At 36.4% G+C, this 25,044-nt stretch overlaps 2 protein-coding genes across 5 annotated transcripts in view; one reads left to right on the top strand and one right to left on the bottom strand.

The window, feature by feature from the left end:
* The window catches only part of FAR2 (fatty acyl-CoA reductase 2), a 148,279-nt gene extending 129,675 nt beyond the window's left edge, over nucleotides 1-18,604 (top strand). For 3 of the 4 annotated variants that reach the window (XM_046647778.1, XM_046647788.1, XM_046647767.1), the window contains exons 7-12: nucleotides 799-917; nucleotides 1,783-1,850; nucleotides 4,393-4,564; nucleotides 8,783-8,912; nucleotides 11,607-11,734; nucleotides 12,667-13,338. In XM_046647778.1, the coding sequence (XP_046503734.1) occupies nucleotides 799-917; nucleotides 1,783-1,850; nucleotides 4,393-4,564; nucleotides 8,783-8,912; nucleotides 11,607-11,734; nucleotides 12,667-12,829 (780 nt within the window). In that variant the 3' untranslated portion in view covers nucleotides 12,830-13,338. Of the gene's footprint in view, nucleotides 1-798; nucleotides 918-1,782; nucleotides 1,851-4,392; nucleotides 4,565-8,782; nucleotides 8,913-11,606; nucleotides 11,735-12,666; nucleotides 13,339-14,936 lie in introns of those variants that run through there. The other variant, XM_046647795.1, reaches the window with a different exon arrangement.
* A 1,527-nt stretch (nucleotides 18,605-20,131) lies between these two features.
* ERGIC2 (ERGIC and golgi 2) overlaps nucleotides 20,132-25,044 on the bottom strand; it is a 41,004-nt gene continuing 36,091 nt past the window's right edge. The window contains exons 12-14 of the mRNA XM_046683030.1: nucleotides 23,454-23,616; nucleotides 21,568-21,650; nucleotides 20,132-21,399 (exon numbers count right to left, since the gene is read on the bottom strand). Of these exons, the coding sequence (XP_046538986.1) occupies nucleotides 21,337-21,399; nucleotides 21,568-21,650; nucleotides 23,454-23,616 (309 nt within the window). The 3' untranslated portion in view covers nucleotides 20,132-21,336. The remainder of the gene's footprint in view (nucleotides 21,400-21,567; nucleotides 21,651-23,453; nucleotides 23,617-25,044) is intronic.

Genomic DNA, 25,044 nt, shown 5'->3' with positions numbered 1-25,044 from the left:
GTTTCTTGTGTCCAAAGGAAGGGGAATCAGTTACAAGAAAGTGGAAATTAGAAACATAAGAAAGTGCTAACCACTGCAAATCAATGATGGAAACATGCAGGGTATAAATAATCAGTTATCTCATAAAGTCTATAAACATGACTTTTTATTTATTAACTGACATCTAATTATTGACATGACATGTATTAATGTGAATAACTCCCAATTCTTGCATCTGAATAACATGAGTGCTCTTTGAGGTAAACGAAGATACTGAAAACAAGTAAATAATGGTGGCCTTTTCCCAAGTAACAGAAAATTTTTGTTAAATGGTGGAATTTTCTTAATGTTTTAAAATAAATATTTCTTAAGCTTTTAGTGTCTACTGTTGCTTTTAAGTTAGTAAGCACTGGCAGAAAACAAATATTGTTTAAGAAATGGTAAATTAATATTAATGGGAAATTTGGGAAACCTTAATTCTTAAAATGTCTTATGAATTGATTTTAAGATGTGAAAACCTATGCTTAGTGTTTGTTAATTAAGTAAATATATTAACCTCTCACAAATTTGGTGAATTTCACTCCCTAAAGAAACCTGAGGACCACTAGTGGTTCATGGAAATAACGGCACTTGAGATGAACTGAGCTGGGAGGTTGGATAGGCTGAGAGAAGTCAGCCTCAGCACAATAACCTACTATGTAGTGAATTAACGTTAGCTATTGTTACTAACAGCATTAGTATTATCTGTCTGATAGATACATTAGCCTCAGCTGTTACTTAAGACCTGGTTCAATATTTTATGTTCTTTTTCCTGTGCAGGCTGGGAAAGGGTTTCTTCGGGCCATAAGAGCCTCTCCGCTGGCTGTGGCAGATTTAATTCCGGTTGATACAGTCATCAACCTCACCTTGGCTGTAGGGTGGTACACGGCAGTTCACAGGTGTGGATGCTTAAGCTGGCTTTCAAGGATTTGAGGAGGAGGAGGGTGAATATGTTAGGCTTATTTTCAAAATACAGTATTCATTTTATTGTGGAATACCCTAAATGTGAGAGGGCATCTGTTTCAATATTTTACATAGTTCCAAATATGCCATCATATATGCATTGAGTTATTTTATAAATACTGCTTACTTCTATGTCGATCATAAAGTAATAGATTCTCTAATTCATTTAACCATAAAATTCTTGATAACCAAAAAGCTTTTCTTTCTATTCAGTAATCTGAAATACGGATTCCTTTTTTAAGGCAAAGGAGAGAGAAATAGATGAAATAAGAACATATTTTATAATTTATTGAACTGCCCAGTTCCTGATAAATGCCAAAGTTCAGATCCATGTGTGTGGGTGTTTCCTAGTCCAAAAAAAAAAATAGGTTATTTTTATATTTGCCTCTACTAGTAAATGGTAAACAGAATTAAAATTTTCTCATTTGAAGTCAGGCATTCAGGTATTTCCAATTCAGCAGGGCTTAACTGGATTTAGGAGAAAACATAGTCTATATTTTTGCCCAATAAACATGTCCAGAAGTTAGAAATACAATCTGCTTTCTCATCGTCATGGTACCTCCATTTGCTCTATACATATGTCACCCTAGTTGGCATCTCTTTCACACACACACACTTTTCCTAGACTTCTTCCCTTTTGTTTATTAACCCAAAAAAGGAACAAGAGACGGAAGTGTTTCATACGTTGCCTTAGTCATGGGAATTATTGAAGCAACCTTGTCTAAATGTTATTTTCCCTTATCTTTCCTTCATTAGTTCTTCATTTTGTTGTATTTATCTAACTTTTATTTCATTTTCCAGACCTAAGTCAACGTTAATCTACCACTGTACATCTGGTAACTTCAATCCGTGTAACTGGGGCAAAATGGGTAAGTGACTATGGCAATGCAACTACATAACTGCTAGCGCCTGCCCATACACTATTAGTATCTGCCACAGGGGAGAGAACAGACAAAGTGGGTAAGTGACTATGGCAATGCAACTACATAACTGCTAGCGCCTGCCCAGACACTATTAGTATCTGCCACAGGGGAGAGAATAGACAAAGTGGGTCATGGAGCTTAGAGTCTAGTGGGGAAAAGACAAGAAAAATAAGCAAAGAGATAAAATAATTGCAAATTGTAAATGCGTAAGAGTTAACTAGAAGGTACTATGATATACCAAAGAAAGGGGCCAGTGGGAACATTTGCATGATTGTAAGCAATAAGGAGTCCATTGGCTATAGAGATTTAAAAATAAATAAAGCCAAGTAAAAGCCAGCAATTATAAGCAATGTCAGTGATACAACACTCTTCTCACTGAGGCACCTGCTCCCATGCACACATCTCTTGCCCCCTTGCCACATCACTGAGAATGCGAAATGATCAATGACCAAGTAGATTTAGAAAAGCCCAAAAATACTAACTTTCGTTATCGAGTCAGTGATACTCTTCATTAATTTATGCAATTAGCCATAAGTGTGACCTTGAAAGTATCTTGTTGAATTGAAGTAGTTAATCCTGCCTATCATAGAAAGTTAGCTAACCGATTCTGTATTCCTTTGTCAATTTAGGAGTTGATTTTCTTGTGAATATCTGAAACTTTTAGATCATCTAGCTGTTGTTTAGGTACTAGGTGTAGAAAAAAATTAAATGTACTTGATTTGTTAGAATCTGATTTTCAATTCAGAGCACTCTACTGTGCTATTCTATTTGCAGAGTTTTTACTTCAGTAAAAATGAAATGAAATGATCTACTACTGTCAAAGTTCTTTAGATCATATATCCAGTTATTAGAGCATGTCTCTACATAGTTCTAAAAACATCTGGAAATAAAAATAAATCTCCTCTACCTCAGTAACAGAATTAAGATTTCACCCAGAAAAGGAGGCATTAATAGAAGCAAACAGGATATCTTAAGTTCTTAAATAAAAAGGTGCTACATGTAAATTCCATTTCTGAGACTCAAAATAGTCTTCCGTGCTGAAAACGCTTATGATCTGTTTTATCAAATTACAGAATGTCATAGTTAAAAGTGATCTTAAAAATAATCTAAAATAAACAGCGCTCACTTTATTTCATGTAGGAGGCCCAGAGAGAGTGCCATCTATTCGAATTCATGTGGGGAGCTGGCGCCTGAAACAGAAGTAGAAAACAGATCTCTTGCCTCTCTTGAATGTGCAATAACCACTCCACTAGTGATTCTTAAAAGTGAATATGAATCCCTTTGGGAAGAAAAGAGTTCAGATTCATGGATCAGATGTTTCTTGAAATCTTTTCTGTACAGGGTGTATATTTTTCATATAGATTTCCAGGTAGTGTCTTTTAAGGAGGACAGAAATCATATCGCCATAATCACTGATGTCTTCATCATAATCAAATAATGGACTTAGGCATTTTCTTTGAAAATTCTACATAAATAAAATCAAAATTGAATTCAAATGAATATCTTTTGAAAAGAATTGTTGAATTTACAAATGTACATTAGAAGTTTTTAACTAGGGGCTGGTCCCATGGCCGAGTGTTCAAGTTCTTGCTCTGTTTCCAGGGCCCACGGTCTCGCCGGTTCGGATCCTGGGCTCAGACAAGGCACCACTCATCAGGCCATGCTGAGATGGCGTCCCACATGCCACAACTAGAAGGACCCACAACTAGAATATACAACTATGTACTGGGGGGATTTGGGGAGAAAAAGCAGAAAAAAAAACCAAGATTGGCAACAGTTGTTAGCTCAGGTGCCAATCGTTAAAAAAAATTTAAAAAAATATAAAGACATTCTTTAAAAAAAGTTTTTAACTAGGCTTTATCTAAGTAACAATATAAAAAGAAAAAGATGATTATGAAAAAACTCTAGAGACAAGAGTGGACAATCGAGTCTGACATATTCCCAGAGAAGTAGGAATACCAAAAAAGTAGAAGACTGTGATATTTAAAGTCAACCAGTGCAAAGAAATCCTGCCTTTATATTCTCTCTTTTACTTAATTTTATTAGGTAAAAACTTTATTAAGGTTTCGGTGAAATGTTAAGAAATTTCCTGACGGTTGTGCAAGTAATGATCCAGCCAAGGAAATAAGGCCCCTAGGTTCTGACTTGAGGGTTTCAGAATAGACTAGATAACCTTGGAATTGAATGATGGATTTAAGTTTTTCTGAACAATACCTCACTGTATGGACTAAAACTATTTCCCCAAGAAGTTGTCTTAGAGTAAATGTTTCAAGAAAAAGATCCAATTCTTAACCCACTCACATTGTTTGATTTTGCAGGTGACCACTTGCCCAGCATAAAAGTCTTAATATTGTTCTCAGAAATTGATTCTTGATGCTACACTGCAGATCTTTAGTCTTTATTATTTTGACCCATTGTAAATGCCATCCACCACAATGAGTTTATATGCTCCTAGACTTAGCACTTATTCTGTTGGTTTTTTCCCCAGGATGCCAAGTCTTGTCAACCTTCGAAAAAATCCCATTTGAGAAAGCTTTTAGGAGGCCACATGCTGACTTCACAGCCAACACCATCACAGTCCATTACTGGAATGCAGTCAGTCACCGAGCCCCTGCCATGATCTATGACATCTATCTGTGGCTCACAGGAAGGAAGCCCAGGTGAGAGGTTGGGTCATAGCTTTAAGAGTGTCACTGCAGGGAAGATTAAGGCCCCAGAGTCCTTAGTCTTCCCTTCAGCTGGGGATCAGAGGTGACAACTGAATCTAACACATATATTCATAAATTTGGGGACAATAGGTATAGGTAGTGATGAAGCCCCAAAGGACAGCTACCTTAAAAATCCTCCATCATAATAACAGCAGTTAAGTGTTAAGGAACTTACTTGATAAATTCAGCAAGTAATCATTCACCCAAAAAGAAAAGCAACTGAGACTCTTTGTCTGGAGTTTTCTAAATTGTTAATCTTAAAATGTACAAGAATGGGAACAGCCTCCCTGATCCACACATGGGATGATGGGTGATGATCTCATTTTTGTTCTCACAACAACCCAAGGAGGATATTCTCATCATTTCAATTTTACAAGTGAGGAAATAGAAGCTAGGGGAAGGATTTAAAGGCTCAAAGGAAGTGACCGAGGACAGATTTGGAGAAACCTGAGCTAGATTGACTGCCACCTAGAGAAGAGTAAAGAAATTACAGGGAACTAGGTAGAGAGAAAAGTGTGCTGATGCTGAGGCAGTTGTGTCACCACCTAGCCGTGAGACATAGAACGTATCCCTTCCTCTCTGTCTTACTTGAATAATATTACATGTGTCTGAAGAGCCATCATTATCATCATTCCCAAAGGCAATTCCTGCGATCAAGAATCAGAAGCACCATTGTATTGCCTTCTGGCTAGCCCCTTTGTAAGAGGAAGTCTTTCTCAGCGCGTTTAATTTCCATCCTTATTGGCACGGCAAATGTCTGAAACTTGGGCAATGTAGAGTTTATCCAGATTTTCTGAGACCATATTTAAAGCTCATAACTCAGTAACTGTCAGTTTCTTCTTGAGCAAGATGAAAAGGGGACTCTGTGTCTCCGGGAAAGATGTTTGCATAGGCTTATTAAATAGAGACAGGAAAAGAAGAAAAAGCAAACATTGTAGGCAGAAATGCTGAAGCCTTTAGAATATATCACAGTTGGAAGAAGACCTGGATAAAAAGCAAAGTTCAGTAAATAGAAAAAAAGAACACAGGAGGAAGGGACCCCATCAAAATCATCATGAATTTTGTTTGTGAGAAATTGAGTTGTAATATTTGTGGGAAATGGGTAGGTTTGTTTGTGATAGGAATTTTAAGAATAATCTTTATGGCAGAAAATGCTAGAATCCTTCCAGACCCTTCCCTACCCCAGTGTGTTTGTGTGTAATCTTCTATGCATTTACAACCAAATAGGGACATATGTAGTTTTGCTTTGAGGTAAGTGTGTATGTATATAAATCAATCCTACATATTTTGCAACTTTTTTCACTAATGTTCCATGAAAATCTAAGTCATTCTGCCTACCGTTGTCTTTTTTTTCCCCTATGACAAACAACAGGGCAACGGTTATCAGTGCACATGCATTTTTGCAGAATGTGCCGCTGGGTCTGGGGTGGATGCTGAGGAGCATGGTTGCTAGACTGGCAGTTATCTGGATTTGAAACTACTACAGGGTTGCACTAAAGGAAGGGTCCTTCAGTTTGCACTTCCACATCAGCACGTGAAAGCACAAATCTGTTCTTTTCTACCCTCATCCATACTTTGCAAAAATCAGTCTTTTGAATTGTCAGACTAATGACAAAGAGTGGTGTCTCTGTTCCTTTGTTTGGCGCTCCCCTGAGTGCTGGAGGGGCTGGGCTGTCACGTGTTCAGTGACATTCACATTTTCTCCTCTGTAAGTTTTCTGCTTCTGCTTCTCGCCTATTTTTCTTTCTTTTTTCTTGTTTTTTTTTTTAAGGAAGATTAGCCCTGAGCTAACTACTGCCAATCCTCCTCTTTTTGCTGAGGAAGACTGGCCCTGAGCTAACATCCGTGCCCGTCTTCCTCTACTTTATATGTGGGACACCTACCACAGCACGGCTTGCCAAGTGGTGCCGTGTCTGCACCCCGGGCCGCTGACAAACAGAACATGCGAACTTAATCGCTGAGCCACCAGGCCGGCCCCTCGCCTATTTTTCTATTGAGTTGTTCTTATTAATTTATGGAAACTTGTGTGTGTGTAAATATATACTTAATATATTTTCTCCCAGTCAGCTTCTTATCTTGTAGCTTTGATTATGAAGCTTTATGTAAGAAAAGGGAAGCCACCTATAGTGTAGGTCATAAGAGCATGGAGTTTGAGGTCAGACTTACAGATTAAAATCCTGGCTTCACCAGTTTAGCCATATGAGCCTTAAATTCCTTAACCTCTCTAAATCCTGACTTCCTCACCTGTAAAAAGGGAATAGTAATCAAAACTATTTTGTAGGGTTCCACACAAGAGAGTATAGACTATAGTAATCATTATTATTACTAAAGAACTTTTACATTTTTATGTGAGAAAATGAACCACTCTTTTCCCTTATGGCTTTTGCATTTTATGTAGTAAGCAGACCTTCTCTACCTGAGAGTAATAAATGCATTCTGAAAAAATTCTATTATGCTGGTATAGTTCTGCACATACAATGATATCATGGTACAATGATTATTTTTAAAATTTAAAATAAACACTGAAATCCCATCAGTTACATCCGAGTTGTAGAATAGATAAAGATTGTCTTAGTCCATTGGGCTCTTATAATGGGCTATTATAGTCTGAATGGCTTATAATCAACAGAAATCTATTTCTCAGTTCTGGAGACTGGGAAAACCAAGGTCAAAGCGCTGGTAGACTCAGCATCTGCTGAGGGCCCGCTTCCTGCTTCCGACGCCGCCATCTTCTCTCTATGTGCTCACGTGCTGGGGAGGCTGAGGGAGATTGCTGGGGTCTCTTTTACAAGGGTGCTAATCACCTCCCAAAGTCTCCCCCTCCAAATACTGTCACATTGCGGGGAATAGATTTCCACAAATGAATTGGGAGGGATACAAATATTCAGTTTATAGCAAAGATGTTAGATAATAATTGCTAAATGGAACCCTATCATGATGTTTGTCTCAGGGAAAAATGATTCTACCTCCTGCCTAAGAGTTTTCCATGATACAATGAGAGAAGAACTCCAGAAGTCATTAGATATACGGACATTAGGATTTGACCAAAAATAAGACCAATTCCCAAATGGCGTCATAAGTCGTTACTGAGTCAACTACAGTAACCACTTCTACCAGGTACCAAGACTGGCCTAAGATAAAAATCAAACGTTCTATAGGTCAAAGGTGATTTAGAGCCAGAAGACCTAGTTAGAACATTAGCTATGTGATCTTGAACCTACTAATCCTTCTGCAAGATGAAGATAAACAAGATAGATCTTGACTACCTCACAGACTCATATTGTGAGGATCAAATTAGTTTACATACGAAAGTTCTTTGTAAGTTGTTGTAAAGTTGGGAGGGTCACTCAGCAGAGCTGGTCCACGTCCTGACCAGGGGTTTGGAAGACGTGGTCCATCTTAAGTAAAGGGACACAGGCTGGTAAGATTACAAAAGCAGAGGCTTTGTGAGGTCAGTCAAAACTGGGTTGGAATGGCTTGGCTTTGACACATGATGTTATTGTGGTGACTTAACCTATCTTAGGCTCACTTTACCCATTCGTAAAAATGTAGATAAATACCTACCTAACAGGGATGTTAGAATTAACGGAGATATCTTTTTAAAGTGTCAGCTCTGTGCCTAACACAGTAGGTTATCAACAAATAAATTCTTTGCCTCTTAAATCTGCCTTACAGTTGACAGCTGCTTTCAGTTCACCAGATGCTAATACAGTTGCCACTTGTGCTCAGAAGTTAAATACTAAAACCTCGGATAAATCTTTTTTTTTTAATCTAAGAACACACAATAAAGAAGAAAAATAAGTTTTCTAATTGTCTACCTCAGAATTCAGAGAATGAAAGTATGTCATGAAGGGTGGATATCTGGCTCGTTTTTTAAAATTTTTGCTACTCAAGAAAGATATGGTAGAAAAGAGGAAGAGGAGGAGCCTGGTGGGATTAAATACGCCTGATAGAATAAGTTCCTTTAGAGTGATCTCCTTTCCTTCTTCGACGAGAGTTAACGTGGAAGGAAATAAAAGAACAAGAGTTGTAATGAGCAATTGGGGGAAAGAGGAGAGGGGTAATTTTTATACTTTCTCAAAAGTAATTTGCCATAGATCCCTATGGAGTAACAGGGAAGCAGCCATGGGTGGTGTGCTGATATTTGCTCCTATCTGATCTTTACCTCAGGATGACAAAGCTCATGAATCGGCTTTTAAGAACCATTTCCATGCTGGAGTATTTCATCAACCGGAGTTGGGAATGGAGCACATACAATACGGAAATGCTGATGTCTGAGCTGAGTCCTGAAGACCAGAGAGTAAGTACAACACCGATTTCACCAACAGGAAAATCTTCCCTTCTTGGAATTTAGAATGATTTGACCTGGAAAGCTGATGAACTAAGGAAGTGTTAGTTATGTACACAGATGTTTTTTCTTTTCTTTTTTTGGGCTAAGAAAATCAGTCCATGCTATCTACACAATTGCAGGAGAAAGTTTAATGTTGGTAAGAAATCTAAGTGCTTGGACTTTGGACAGATATTCACTGCTATTCGGCAGTCACATTTCATACGCTCTGCTTCAACCCTCTGCTCATCCCCAGTAGCTATTATCTTTTCAACAAACCCTCGGTACCTCTATCTTCCGGCTACCCTCCATAGCATATGACCTCAATGAAAAATAATAATTTTATTGCTTATAAACTCTCCCGTCCACTGTTCTTGTCAAATCAAAATCAATCTGCTTCTCCAAAGCTACAGTTCCTTCCTTATCTTTTTAAAGCTAACTCGTACGCTTCTGCGTTCTGTCCTAAGACCTCCCTCCATCAGTATCGCCCTCTCTCTAGCGTTGTCAATCTTCCTCCCTATAATGGTCTTTCTTCAACAATCCAGACTTTTATTTCTCAAGACAGGCCTTCACTTTAATTGCTTAGCGTCAGTGCCATTTATTTCTTTACACTATCTTCTTGGAAGTCACAAACATTAGGTCCTGAAATCTTTGCATGTTCTGAAATTCACAAATATAGAGATCTTTTATACTTTGTACATCTTCTTTTTTTCTCAAAGAGTCATGTGTTCCCTGAGCAGATCCTTAATTTTCAGTTAAACTTTAGAATTTTCACTCTCTTGATTGACATTTTTCACTGAAAATTTTTTTAAAAGAAAGAGAAAAGCATTTCTTGATTTATTTTGCACTTGACAGCATGTGGAAGAAACCAAGTCATATTGAGAAGTAAACGTTGTGGCTAGCCTCACCTGCCAGCTAGGGGTTTTCTCCTACATACCAGCCATATAGAGTATGACTCACATCCAAGCCCCAGAATTAGTTCATGTCATGAAACCTAAGGGTTACTTGCAAAGTCAGATCCCACAGATGTTATGTCAAATACACCAGGTGAGATTTGGAGGGATATTTTAACTAAAATCTTTGCTGAGTACCTCTAAAATTGACATGAAATAGAGCTATTTTCAGAAATGTTTCTATACCTTGTATAGACAAAATTCTTCTAAGCGTTTGTGTTTGAAATGCATGGATCATGATCAAACCAGCTTATTAAAACAAACAAACAAAAAAAAACCCTTCAAGCTATTGTAAAATTAGTTTAAAAATTAGCTTCACATTTTTTGTAGCCTTATCTTTATTGCATTTTCTCCGTGGAATTTACCCATCTAAATAATTCAGAAGGTAATGAGTTCAGAGTTTCATTTTCAACATTTTACTATTTTAACATAAAATAACCAAAAATTTTGTGAGAAAAAAATCAAAGATGCAGTGAATTTAACACATACTTTCAAAATATCTTAGTAAAGGTAATAGTCCTGAATACTTGGATGTGATTGCTAAACTCTGGTGTGGCCCAGAATTCAGCTTGATTCGCCATATGAAACAATGATTCCAAACCAGGGCCTCATTGACATCTGACTTAAAAATGTGAAATCGTATAAAAATGAAAGCCTCTGTTTATATAGATGAATAAGTAATGTTTAGTGATACTGTGGAAAATAAACATATCTGAACAAAGTGATACAGAATTACTTTTGGAAAGCAATTCAGCTTTTGGACAAGTCTCTGAAGCTCTCTGGAACTCATTAATCTCATCTGCCCTGTGGGTTAATGCTCCAAATTACTTCACAAAGATTTGAGATAACTTGCAATAAACACATATAATAAAAGAACAAAATAGAAATACAATAAAACATCAAACCAGGGAAAATATGTATTAAAATAGGAAGTCAAGGATAAGAATGAAAGACAGAATATCCATAAGTAGTCTACAAGATCCTACTAAGTCACTGCAGTTAAGCAGGTAATTTGTTCTTGAGCTTTTTGGAGAGAAATTGACAAGAAATATATAGTTTCGTGGCATTCTTTGTCCAAGAGGAGAAAATGTACTAGCGTTCCAAGAGAAGCAAAGCTTTTCTTACTGCTTAACTCTAAAAGAAATGTTTTTGAAGGGCTTCATTTAAAGGCTCACTGAAAGACATAATGGATAACATCTCTAATGCAAATATGGAATAAAATTTCTGCTTAGCTATTCCTTAAGGCTTTGCTTCCCAAAGCTTACCTTAATCTGCATAATGAAGTGGATATATTGTAGGAAGGGATGGTAGGCCAAGGGGACCCCATCAAAATTTAAGAATGGAAAGGAAAAGATGCATAATTTGTTTTGGTTCCTAATTTATTATTTCATCACTTTAAGAAATAATCCTCATTCACTTGAAACGAAGTAAAGACTTCATTTCACCAGAATAATACCAGTTCCTTCAAATTTCCCTCACAAGACTTCCTAAAGGTCAAATGTTTGTGCTTGTCCCATGTTTAAATATTCCTATGAAAATGTTTATCCATATTGTCAGTGCCTCTGAAATGACAATTCAAATAATCTCCTTTGGAGAGGTCCAACATAAGTCTTCCAAACTGAACGTCCTCATTTATGTAAAAGAAAATTCACTGAATGGACAAAGTGTCCAGCAATGCAATTCTGGCAATCCATAATCTCTTCTTGCTTTTCAGATATTCAACTTTGATGTGCGCCAGTTGAACTGGTTGGAATACATTGAGAATTATGTTTTAGGAGTTAAGAAGTACTTATTGAAAGAGGATATGGCTGGGATCCCAGAAGCAAAGCAACACTTAAGAAGGTAAGCATAATCAGTTACTTAATATTTACTGAGCACTTACCATGTCTATCTGATTTTATACGAGACATGACATTTGAGTGGGGGAGAGGAGGAATTAACATTTTTCTAGCATTCGCTACATTACAGGTCCTTCCCTGTATACTATGCCCCATACTACACTAATTTATTTAGACTTCACCACATCTCTATGAGGTAGGTATTATTTTTGTTATCCCATTTTTATCTAAGAGCTATTCAGGCTCAAAGGAGGTAAGTAACTTGTCCATAGTAATACATGGTAAGTACTGGGGCCAGATTTGAACCCAACGTTCTCTGTTTCTTCTACCATATTCTGTCATAATGGGATATAAAGAATACCCAACAGGCAGGAAATCTATCGTAGTATTTAATGTGGGCAAATCATTTAACCTCTCTTCAAGTCCTTCAACTGCCTTAAATTTCTTTCAGTCATCGATCGCTAAGGGACAAAGAATTATAGCAGTCTGGCACAATTCTGGTAGAAGCAAAAGATTCTCACTGCAGAGATGATAAGGATGGAAAAATAAATTGCAAACAGAGGAACCTTGAATAGCAGACTAAGAACTTTAGAACTTACCCTCTAGTGAACAAGAACCAGTGAAGATTTGTGATATGGTAATATGGTCAAAGTATATTTAAGAAAGATTATGTTAGTCATGTTAGTAAGATAGGTTAAAGCAGAGAGAGGTATGAGAAACTAGTTAGGGGAATATTATGAATATTCTTTCTGGTTATTCAGAAGGCATGTTGTGGAAATAAAAGATAAAAATCAAAAGGCCATCAGGTCTTGGCATATACCCCATGAGATCTTAATTATTTGCTGGTCACAGCCAGAAAAAGACGTTTGTGCTTCAGATAACATAGATGGGTATTTGGTACTATTTTAACTTTGGTTGTATATGTCTGTTCCCCAGGCTCCGAAATATTTACTACCTCTTCAATACTGTCTTCTTCCTCATCGCCTGGCGCCTTCTCATTGCGAGATCTCAGATCGCTCGGAACGTCTGGTTCTTCATCGTGAGCTTCTGTTATAAATTCCTCTCCTACTTTAGGGCATCCAGCACACTCAAGGCCTAAGAACATTTGGCAATCTCCTTTTATCTGGAACCTCTCAGATACCTCTAAAACAGCAAACTGCGGTTCTCAAGATTCGGAAGTAGCAAAGAATACACCCAAGTTCATTACCTGTCAAATGTGCTGTCATGTGTTCATCCCTATTTCCTAACTATAGTCCTTTTATTTCAATGAGAGAAGGAAAGTCATATCCTAGCCTATAATCATACATATTTTAGGAAAAACATATTTCCAGATTGTTTCCTAACGCTCTATTCTATACCCTTGAATATAAAACACCAAAGTATACCCATCTTCTCATATTTAGCTTTTTCTCCTTGAGGACTAATTTCGACTCAGTAAACATGGAAGAACCCATGGTAAAAGCTGAAATATGCTAAAGAAGGGCAATTCAAAAACCTTGAGGGGGCCAACCCGGTGTTGCAGTCGTTAAGTTCGCACCTTCTGCTTCAGTGGCCTGGGGTTCGCCGGTTCTGATCCCAGGTGCGGACCTATGCACTGCTTGTCAAGCCATGTTGTCAGAGGCATCCCACATATAAAGTGGAGGAAGATGGGCAGGGATGTGAGCTCAGGGCTAGTCTTCCTCAACAAAAAGAGGAGGATTGGCAGATGTTAGCTCAGGGCTAATCTTCAAAAAAAAAAAAAGAAAAGAAAGAAAAACCTTGGAACCATTCTGGGATGCCCAGTGTAAAGGTTTCAAATCAAGATAAGTAGAAGAAGAATGGTCTCCACATCCTCAGAAATTCTCTAAGAGAAATAGTTCTCCACTGAAGTCTCTGCTTCCTCTTTGTGTTATCCCATGGAGTCTGGGTTGGCCAGGGGGGTGGGGGTTGGGGGGCAGGGGGGATAATAAGAAAAGTGGTTCACATTTAACATTTTCCTTAACTATACTCACCTCTGAAACCTAAAAAGAACCAAGAGGTGTAAATAATTATTTATAGAATGAGGGCTCAAGTATATTTGCATTGGGACTCAGTTTATTCTGCTTTTAAGTGAAAATTAATTCTTATAATTTGATAATTATTATTTCTAAATCTTTTGAATCACCAATTTTCCTGATAGTCTTCTCAAGAGTTTCCTTCTTATTCATTAAAGTCACCAAATCCCTTATATTTAAGCTTATTTGGCTCAGGCTTCAATTAGAGTGACTAATGGGAGAGGAAGGTCCTAGACTGGAATCATAAAGTCCCAGTCCCCCACCATCTTTGCCATTGAAGAAAGCAAAATTTCAAATAAAATTTGAAATGCTAGTTTTAGTCTTTTTGTAAAAGTGGGGAAGATTACTCTTCTGTGAACACCAGGATTTGCTAGTATCTTGATCATTCCAATTGTTCAATGTTAACTGTAAAATGTACAGCAGGAGAGGACAGACTTCATTAAGTGACTCTAAGTTTAGGGAATAGGTGCTGTTTTGTTTAAAGAAATTTATGTATAATGCAAATGAATTAATCAGTAAAAACTGTATTTATTCCCAAATTCCTATATTAATAATAACTGTTATCCCAACTTTCCTCATATTTGAAAGATCAGTGCATGTTGGATTACAGCGTTTCATGTTAAAAACATGGATTATTATTCAAATATCTGGGGCCTAAGTAACTAAAAGTAATCACAACTACTAGAAAATTACACAAGCATAAACTGTTAACAATAGCAGTTGCATTTATGCTCATTTTCTGGAATAATCGGTAATACTCAGAGAGGCACCTTCAGTGTACAAGGCCTTGGGGGCAGCTTCTAGCCCAGGATTACTTGAGATTTTTCTGAAATCCATAAAGAGCATTTTGGGGGAACTCTTTCCCAGTCTCATCGAAGTTCTGGGAACTACTTTCCAGGGCAGACCACCCAGCTCTGAAACGAAGCCCCTGGTGATCTTTAGTTTGAGATGTCTATAAGATACTTCCCAGTTACGTTAATACAAACTATAGATATGACAAAAATGAAATCAAGATATAATTCAATGATTAGATAAAATATAATAGTTCTGAGAATTTACTATCTTTTGATTATTGTATGTTTCACCAATTCAATAAATTCCACTGACCAAGTATTCACACTTTGACTTTTGATTAAACAAAAATTTGCTTAAAAATGTTTTCCTCTCTCCTAGCGTTGCATCTTTGCCTAACTGCTGACGACTGCAGATCTCCTTCCCCTCACAAAAAAGGACAGAATCTTCCAAAGAAACTACCAGATAAATATAAAATAACACATACGTACATAAATACTTCACTTTTTCTGACACCATTAATTGGGTTACGTTTACATGCTGAACCGTGTTCTGTGGCAATATCTGTGGCATTAGAGAAATGACATGAATAAAATTCTCCTGTGATGATTAAGCCGTAAAAGTAGATATCTGTATGAAAGACAATCTCTAATTATTTTAATCAACATCAACTGACAATTATTTGAGTGCCTAATATATACAACGCAATGAGAAAGAACTTTCTACTTTTGTGGGGCAGGGGACAGTAAGTACAAAGAGAAGGTATCTGTTTAAAAAGAAGTTTTGGTAATTCCTATATTCTGCATCCACAAGATACCTGCTACAGTAACAAATCCTGCAGAGTTGAAGACAGTCACCAACTGAGGCAATTAATACTAGAAAAAATAGAGGCAGATGAGCACACAACTCCGAAAAACATTTCTCACAGTTTTATACTAACCTAACATCATTATCTCCAGTTAACATCTCATTTTCATAACTGATTTAGAATCTCAAGGTAGATTGATCTGAGAAGGGACTAACATCCAGACAGTGTGTTATCTCACAATGAACACAGCAATTAAAGTATGCCAGCCTAAAGTTTCCAAAAACATCAATAATTTTCAACCTTCACAGGAATCACATGCAAATTTCCACATGGCTATTTTTCCAGAACTGAAAATCTATGTTCTGGGAACATAAGCGACTGCCTATAGTAAAAAGTAATGGTTGTCCCATATGCCCACATAGAAGTATGGAAAAATGCCCACTGCCTAGATTACTTTTGAAAATACGTTTTTTTACTTTAACAAAATAAAACTAATAATTGCTAGTTTTAGGATGTAACTGGCTTGAGAGACGCTAGTGCCTGTGAAATGTAGATACGGTTATGGCAAAGTTGAAATTGAGTTTTAGTAGCTAGAAACAGCTCTTCTAATACAGAAACACTTTAGGTGTTTCCTTACTCTATTTAAAATACTGATTCCAACCCTGAACCGTAAGTGGGTGGGGAGATGTGAGGTTGGCCAAGTTGCATGAATTCTAGAAAAATACCTTAAAGAAATTAAAGGTGAGTATAGTACAAAAAAAAAAAAAATCACCAAATTGATTTGCATAATGGCTTGAAAACAGTAAAATTTAGACAGCATTTCTCATAGTTACATGAGTTGTTGCTGGAGGTCTGCTTTAGTCTACAGCTTGCACTAACATATACTTTCCCCACACCTTCTCATTCTGTTTTACCTTAAAATTATTACACCAAATAGTATCAATGAGTTACGATATTTGCAAGAGTTGTTAACCTAATTCCTTTTGATAAATACCCAATACAACTTGGAGTTGTTAAAGCAAAACTATTTAAATCTTTCACTGATTACAATCTTATATTCAATTCTGTTTCTAGGTTTATAGACTTGAGTCAACTGCTCAATTTTCACCACTCATTCATTTTTTTAATATGAAAAATATAAAATCAATCCAATTTCATACAGTAATTTAGCTCCATCTGGAGCAAAAGCAAATGTAACCAAGTGATATTGCTGGTCTTCCTATGAGGAAAAAAAAAGCTTAAATATGAGGAACTGAGGCTTATTTGGGGGTACCTGAGGGTAAAAGGACAAAGAATTGTTTCATAATTTGTCATTTTACTTAGAGTCCAAATGTTGAGGATTGAGACATTAAATGAGTCTTTTGTGTTGTCTTTTCTCTTAAAATAAAATTTAAAAACTAAAGGGAAACCAAAAAATCCAAGGCAGTTTGTTTCCTCTTAAAATAACACAAAGTGATTTCATCACTAAAGAAATACTTCAAAAGAGGGGAAAAACCACACGAAGGAAATCCGTGGATATGAATCCAGGCATCACACTATAAGGCAGTGAACAAATGGCAATCTCTCTATTCAGAGGGTGCTGACAGAGGGACCCACCTTGTCTTGCTGAAGGTTTGCTAGAGCTCCAAACAGAAGGGGAACTTCAGTGCTAGGTGAAAGAGCATGGTGGGATCTTAAGGGTCCTAAGACTCAGGTTGAGCTCATTTTTAAACATTAAAAAATATGCATCTTGAACTCAAGTTCGAGTTCAAAGTTTTAAATTTTGAAGGAGTTGTATATAAATTTACTTTTTACTTCAATTACTAACCCAAGCCATGACAGAATGCATCTCTCTACTTATACCATTAAAAATTAGATCTTAGTCATTTCTTTATGAATTACAAAGTTGTTTAAACATTGTAAACTTTGTTTGCATTAGTAAATCAATCCTTATAAAAATTCAGTGTTTTCTATCATAAAATATATATGAGAAAAGTGATATTAATCACCTAAGTTGAGAACTAGGAGTCATTTTGTAAGTCTGATGAATACTGAGTTAAGCTTTTCCCAAGAGTCTGAACTGTACAAATATTGCAGCAATTATTCACCTAAATATTTCATCCCTTTTTATAGGCCAATGTGTACAGTTTTAAAAAACCCATCTCACATAATTTGAGATTCAACTTTTAAAATAGTTTAGCTAGAATATATACATATAGATATTACGAATACCCTAACAAAATGCAAAGGAGGATTGAGTAATAAGTTGGGTATCCTACTGGAGGCACCCCCAGGCACAAGCCAAAGCTACATAATAGGTAGGTCAGTAGCATTCTCTGCAATGGAAAAGAAACACTTGGTGAGGTCAAAAACAAACAAATCCTAAAGCAGGTGTACTTCATCATCCATCATCCAAATGCTGGTCAGAATCAATACTTTGTCAAAAATCTGACCCTGACTATTTGAGGAGTTTCAGGTGGAAACTTTTCTTAATTTTTAAAATGGAGCAGAGTAGGACTTTGTTTTAAAGAAATTCCTTTTATAGTCAGTTTTAATGGGACAGATTAATTCCATTAAAATTTTAATGATTATTTGGAAAATATGAAATCAATTAAAAATGATATATGAGTACCAAAATAATTTTTAACATCCTTTCTAAAGATATTTAACTGTTATAATGTTAACTGAAAGGAAGTAATTCTAAATCAATATTGGTTTTCCTCCCATTAAAAAAAAACTCTGGGGGCCATCCCAGCTGTGCAGTAGTTGGGTTTGTATGCACCACTTTGGAGACCTGGGGTTTGCGGCTTTGGATCCTGGGCAAGGACCCACATACTGCTCAAGTCATGCTGTGGCAGTGTCTCACATAGAAAATAGAAGAAGATTGGCACAGATGTTAGCTCAGGGCTAATCTTCCTCACCAAAAAAAATCCCAAAAGACAAAAACCCCTGAAATTTGATTGAACTGACAAGCAGATTCACAGAACCAACATTCAGTTAGTCTAAAATAACTAAAAGTCTAATTAAAATTCCTTTTGAAGAAAAAATAAACAAATGGGACTTCATTAGACTAAAGAGCTTCTGCAAGGCAAAGGAAACCAGGAACAAAACAAAAAGACAACCCACCAACTGGGAGAAAATATCTGCAAATCATATAGGTAACAAGGGGTCAATCTCCAAAGAACTCACACAACCCAACAAGACAAAAGCAAACAACCCAATCAAAAAGTGGGCAGAGGATCTGAACAGACATTTTTCCAAAGATATACAGATGGCCAATAGACACATGAAAAGATGTCCAACATCACTAATCATCAGGGAAATGCAAATCAAAACTACACTGCACCCATTAGAATGGATATAATCACCAAGACAAAAAAATAAATATTGGAGAGGATATTGAAAAAAGGGAAGCTTCATACCCTGCTGGTGGGAATGCAACCTGGTGCAGCCACTATGGAAAACAGTATGGAGATTTCTCAAAAAATTAAAAATAGAAATACCACATGACCCAGCTATCCCACTACTGGGTGTGTATCCAAAGAACTTGAAATCAACAATTCAAAGAGAATTATGCACCCCTATGTTCATTGTAATATTATTCACAATAGCCAAGACATGGAAGCAACCCAAGTGCCCAGTGACTGATGATTGGATAAAGAAGATGTGGTGTGTGTGTGTGTGTGTGTGTGTGTGTATATATATATATATATATATACACACAATGGAATACTGCTCAGCCATAAAAAAGACAAAATCATCCCATTCACAACATGGATGGATCTTGAGGGTATTATGTTAAGCAAAATAAGCCAGACAGAGAAAAAGAATCACTGTATGATTTCACTCATATGTGGAAGATAAATTAACACATGGACAAAAAAAACAGATTAGTGCTTACCAAAACGGAAGGAGGTTTGGGGGTGGGTATAAGGGGTAAAGGGGCACATTTATCTGGGGACTGAAAAACAATAATGTACAACTGAAATTTCACAATGTTATGAACTATTATGACCTAAATTAAAAAAAATTCCTTTTGAGAGATATTCTATTAGTTCCTAGTCTAAGTTCATTGGAAATAACATCTGAAGAAATCAAAAACACAGAGAACACTAGTTCATTAATTGGAATTTTCTAGATTAAAAAATGTTCCACAGCATGTTACCTATATTAATCAGTTAACTTAATGGCTCTTACTGATAAACTGTATATTTTAAACGATGCTTCTGTTATTTTTTGCAAAACACCATTCAACATAAGCTTTACTGCAAAGTAGTTTTATCAGTTTGTCTCTTTCTCTCCATTACATTATGTGTCCCAACTGTTTTTGGTTTTTTTTAAAGATTTTTATTTTTCCTTTTTCTCCCCAAAGCTCCCTGGTACAGTTGTATATTTTTAGTTGTGGGTCCTTCTAGTTGTGGCATGTGGGATGCCACCGCAGCATGACTTGATGAGCAGTGCCATGTCCACGCCCAGGATCCGAACCGGCAAAACCCCAGGCCACCGCAGCAGAGCACAAGAACACAACCACTCAGCCATGGGGCTGGTCCCTGTCCCAACCATCTTCAAGAAAAATTTTTAACCTTTAAAAAAATCCATTTGAAACACTGTAACTTGTGACATTCTATTCTCTAAAAACTACCGTTTTAAATCCAGTCTTTTAGTCTTGGCCATGTTACTTACCTGGAATTTTGTTTCCCCATTTCCCTAACGATTTAAACCATGGGGACTGGTTGATGATTCTTCCATTATCATTAAGCATTACAAAAGGAAAACTGATGTTGGCATACTTATTCCAAATATAGATTTTAATGGCACCGGAGCGATATCTCTCTCTCATTACTTTTAATCTTTTATAGTCTGGAAATTTAAAATCAACCCTTAGATAGTAAGAAAGTTAGAACAACACAATCTAATACAGAATCAATCACACTCAGCACACTCTGAATGCAGATACTGCTTTCATAATCCAGTTTTACAGTTTAACGGACATTGATTAGTATAAGAATCCCTCAGATCTGACATTATCTTGTTTCACTTAAATATTTGCCTCACGCTTCCATTTTACTTAAAGTTACCCTGTTGCCCACTCACCACAACACATATAAAATATTCTATTTTTCCTCTTAATAGTTTACAAACTGATGATTTTCATCATCAGTAGTGGATCTTTTTATTACTCACCCCACACCCCACTCCCAAAGTATACCAATAAGGATTAGATTAGGAAACTTAGTATCTTTTTAAAAAATGTGCTTTCTTCTCCCTGTATAAGAGCCCACTATACAATTTGTGAATGATACCTATTACACAGTATAGCACCTTTGTACCTGCCCCTGTGGGAATTCACCTTAGTCTTCCACGACCCTGCCCTGAACAGTTAGAAAAGTCAATAGCCAGAGTTTAAAGAAAAGCAGTTACCTTCATAAGACCAAATTATTGGATAAATGGTCTTATCATAATGGCTTAACATTAATATGGCTATAACATAGGGACCCATCCCTGTTTTCCTTTATTAACAATGTGACCTGATCACAACTTTTTAAAGTCTAGACTAGTTTTCCATATGTTTTACATATTTTATTCTGACATCATATCTTTTAAAAACAAAAGGACGCAAACATTTGCACTTTGTATCACTGACTTTTTCTTTAGATGTGGTTTGACTTCTTCTCTTCAGGCAAGATGTTTGTCACCAAAAAGCAAGGTCTCATTTTGATACTGCCCATTTGCTGTGAAAACCTCAGGTGTCATCTTCAAAGCAGTCCTCCAGTTGGGCTTATTCACTGATCAGCTGCATAATTTCTTCTAGGACATTTGTAACAGACACAACATATATAGATTTCAGTTTGGGTTTCTTTTCTGTATTTTCCTAGGTGTGATTCCTGCTTCTCGTTCATATTTTCTTTTCTTTGAATATATTGCACATATTTTATTTATTAAAAAAGGTTTTATGTCTCAGGCAAAAAGTTTTTCTCCTTCCCTTGGGAGGTGCTAATGTGTATTATTTTCTAAAAGAGGTAAGTGGTTGTCTGTGTGGCCATCCTCAAAGGGGACCTAAGGGAGAAAAAAAAGACCAAAGCATTAATTTTATTCCTTACACTATTTCCTCTAAACATAATGCATTACTTTGGGCAATTTCTTTCTGGGCACCAAAGCTACTATTTAGATTTAACAAAGATAACATGACTTAGAGATCAGCACCATTTATACTATACCACTTACAGAACTGACGGGTTTGTAGGATGCAACTCTGAAACGACAGTAAATTATTTCAACAATAAATTTTCCAATTCCATGTAACATGCCTGTAATAAAAAATAAGTTTATGTTTATGTTTTTAATGAAACTATTTCCTAAATTGTTATGTAAGAATTAAAAACTCAACTAATTATAATGGAATAGATTAAGGAAGGAAACAAGGCAGCTTGCTTTATTCACTTCCACAGCTCAAAATAACAAGACACTGAATTTTAAAACAAATGGATTTCTTTTCAAAATTACAAAGCCACATAATTTATTACTTGACAAAGCAAAAGAGACTTAATACATCTCACACCCAGAAAATTTTGAAAAATAAATAATATCAGCACCACAAATTTAAATGAAGTTTAAATGAAGCAGTGATGAAGACTTTCATAAGAGAAGTTATTCATTCATTTGAAGAATATAATTCTAGGGCTCAGCCCCGTGGCCAAGTGGTTAAAGTTCCATGTGCTCTGCCTGGGCTCACATGATCCTACTCAACTCACCAGTCTTGCTGTGGAGGTGTCCCATATACAAAAAAAAACAGAAGAGGACTGGCACAGATGTTAGCTCAGGGCTAATCTTCCTCAAGCAAAAAAGAGGAGGATTGGCAGCAGATGTTAGCTCAGGGAAAATCTTCCTCACCAAAAACATATATATATATATAACATATATACATTTATATATATATATAAAAACATATATATAATTCTAAGTATATAAACTACCCAGCTCCATGTAATACTGAATAAGGGTTGGGGATAAAGAAGAAACTGTTTCCTTTCTTTACCTACTGTACTTAACTCTCAAATTTTCATGATTACAATTCTGCAAGTTATCTTTGAGAGAATCCCATGATCCCAGGGCAAAAAAGACCAAAAATCATAAAAACAACATTGACTGAAAAATTTGGTTTCATGTACTGCATAGTTCAAAGTACCATAAGATATGATTTATCATACTATACACAGTTAAATTACCTTAAACGAAAAAGAAAATTTACATTCAAATGAAAAAGAAAATTTACATTGAAGTGTCTACTATTTCTAGGCATTTTCTCATCTAATCCTATAACACACTTACAAGTTAGATATTATTCCCATTTTTTTCTTTTTTTTTTTTATGAAGATCAGTTCTGAGCTAACATCTGCTGCCAATCCTCCTCTTTTTGCTGAGGAAGCGTGGCCCTGAGCTAACATCCGTGCCCAGCTTCCTCTATTTTATACGTGGGACGCCTACCACAGCATGGCTTGCCAAGCAGTGCCATGTCTGCACCCAGGATCCGAACCGGCAAACCCCGGGCTAACGAAGTGGAATACTCAAACTTAACTGCTGCGCCACTGGGCTGGCCCCAATTATTCCCATTTTTATAGACGAGAAAACAATTTCAGAAAAGGCAGACAAGCTAATCAAGGTTACCACCATGTAAATGGCAGAATTTGGATTCAATTCTAGCATCTTTCTAGTTCACTAAGTAATTTCCCTTAAATCACTGAAGGCAGGAACTTAATTATGTTTAATGCTTAATCAATCCAATTGTGGAGGTTTGGAATTAAATCTTTTCACCCTGAGCTAACATCTGTTGCCAATCTTCCTTTTTGTATGTGAGCCGCCTGAACAGCCTGGCCACTGACAGACAGCAGGTCCGTGCCTGGGGAATTGAACCTGGGCCGCCGAACAGGTGCATGCTGAACTTAACCACTATGCCACCATGGCTGGCCCTGGAATTAAATCTCAAGGTAAAAGTTCTTTAAATATCAAAACATGAGAATGTGTATATTTCTTGCCTCTTTTAAATAAAAGCATCTGAATTTCAGGGTCAGGAAAACTTTTAGAAATTAGACAAAAAAGGAATGAATCTTAACCTGTTGTTGAGAAGATTCCTCCAACAATTCCACAGAGTCTTACAAAAAACTGCCAGAATGGCATATGCTCCTCAGTGACTGTCACCATAAGAGAACTGAGATCATATTTCATAAATATCCCAGAGACTCCATGGCTGCCTGCAGCATGGTTAATGACACGTTCCTAGAAGGAAGGCAAAAGGAAGGGGCGAGATAGGGGAGAGAAACAGGATTCACGCCATCTGGTTACTTGCACTCAGTCAATATGAAGCCCGCCCTACAGCCCTGACGCACGAGAGGGACATTCAAATCTCTTTATCAATTGTCCTATTAGACTAAGCTCTTCAGAGCAAATCAAATCATTCTGTATTCTTTGAATGGTTAGCTTTTGAAGCAATTAAAAGAGCAGAATCATTCTTTCCTATTTTCTTAAAAAGTTCCCTTCACATACAAGTTTTCTATTGAGCTCAAGAGCTTACAACCGTACGGCACATTCTTCGTTGACCAAATCAATAAAAACTTAAGTTCATATTTTGACATCATTTTTATAATATTTCTTTGCTAAGAATTTATAAAATATAATTGCATCTTGTCATTTAAATGGTCAGATTTAAAAACAAATCATTTCACTTTCTGTCCATTTTAAACTATATGAGATACAACACAGGAAGAAAACACAATGCATTAATTTGAAAGATATCAATATTTGAGCTACCGGTTCATTTTTTAAAAAAAATCTTTTTCTGAAAGGAATGTAGCTAAAATTATAAACCTACCAATGTGCACACTGAGTCAGAAAATATTCTATTTCATTCCATCCTGTTTAACACTTCAAAAATAAAGTTTGTAAACTTTCTAGTAAATTTCTATTATAGCTCAAAACACAAATGTAACAAAGCTACCACAGGGCTTTGTTAGGATTTTTGTGCCAGGCTCTATCTATTTTTGCTAAGACATCTAAACTGTAAGCTTTCAGAATAAAAATACGAGGGAAATTAAAACAATTTTATGTGGGGCATTACCAAACCTCTTTCCTTCTTAGTACCAAGAGCCTTGTAACCCACTGATCAAGTTTCCAATAAGGCAACTTCATTTTACAGCTCTGGTATGTTTGATATCATGCCAAAATTATAAACACATTGTCACCATCCATATGGGTGGAAGCTGTTTCAGGGATAAGAGTGCCTATGTAAGAAAAGACTAGTAAGGACTCACTTCGGGTTCCAGGACCAACGACGGTCAGCTTTCCACCTCTCCATCCCCCTCATACTCCATTTTACCAACTCTAGTTACACTCCATTTTTTTTTTAAGTGAAACACAACTATTTTAGTCACTCTACTAGCACAAATACACCCTGCAAAGGTGAAATGCTCTTGGATTCTTTTTTGTCTTTTTGACTTAATTTTGTTATTTAAAATACATCCTAGAGACAATTTCATATCACTATATAGGTATCTCTCTCTTTTTTTTTTTTTAAGTTGCATGTTCCTCATCGTGTGGATGTGCCATTTGGGTTGCTTCTAATCTTCTACTATAACAAATACCACCACAGAGAATAGCTTCCTATGCACCTCATTTTTGTATTTTTTCCACTGTATCTTTGGATTCAAT

This window comes from Equus quagga, chromosome 1 (assembly GCF_021613505.1).
Source record: "Equus quagga isolate Etosha38 chromosome 1, UCLA_HA_Equagga_1.0, whole genome shotgun sequence".
Taxonomy (NCBI): Eukaryota; Metazoa; Chordata; class Mammalia; order Perissodactyla; family Equidae; genus Equus; species Equus quagga.
This window is presented reverse-complemented; position numbering and strand designations above follow the sequence as displayed.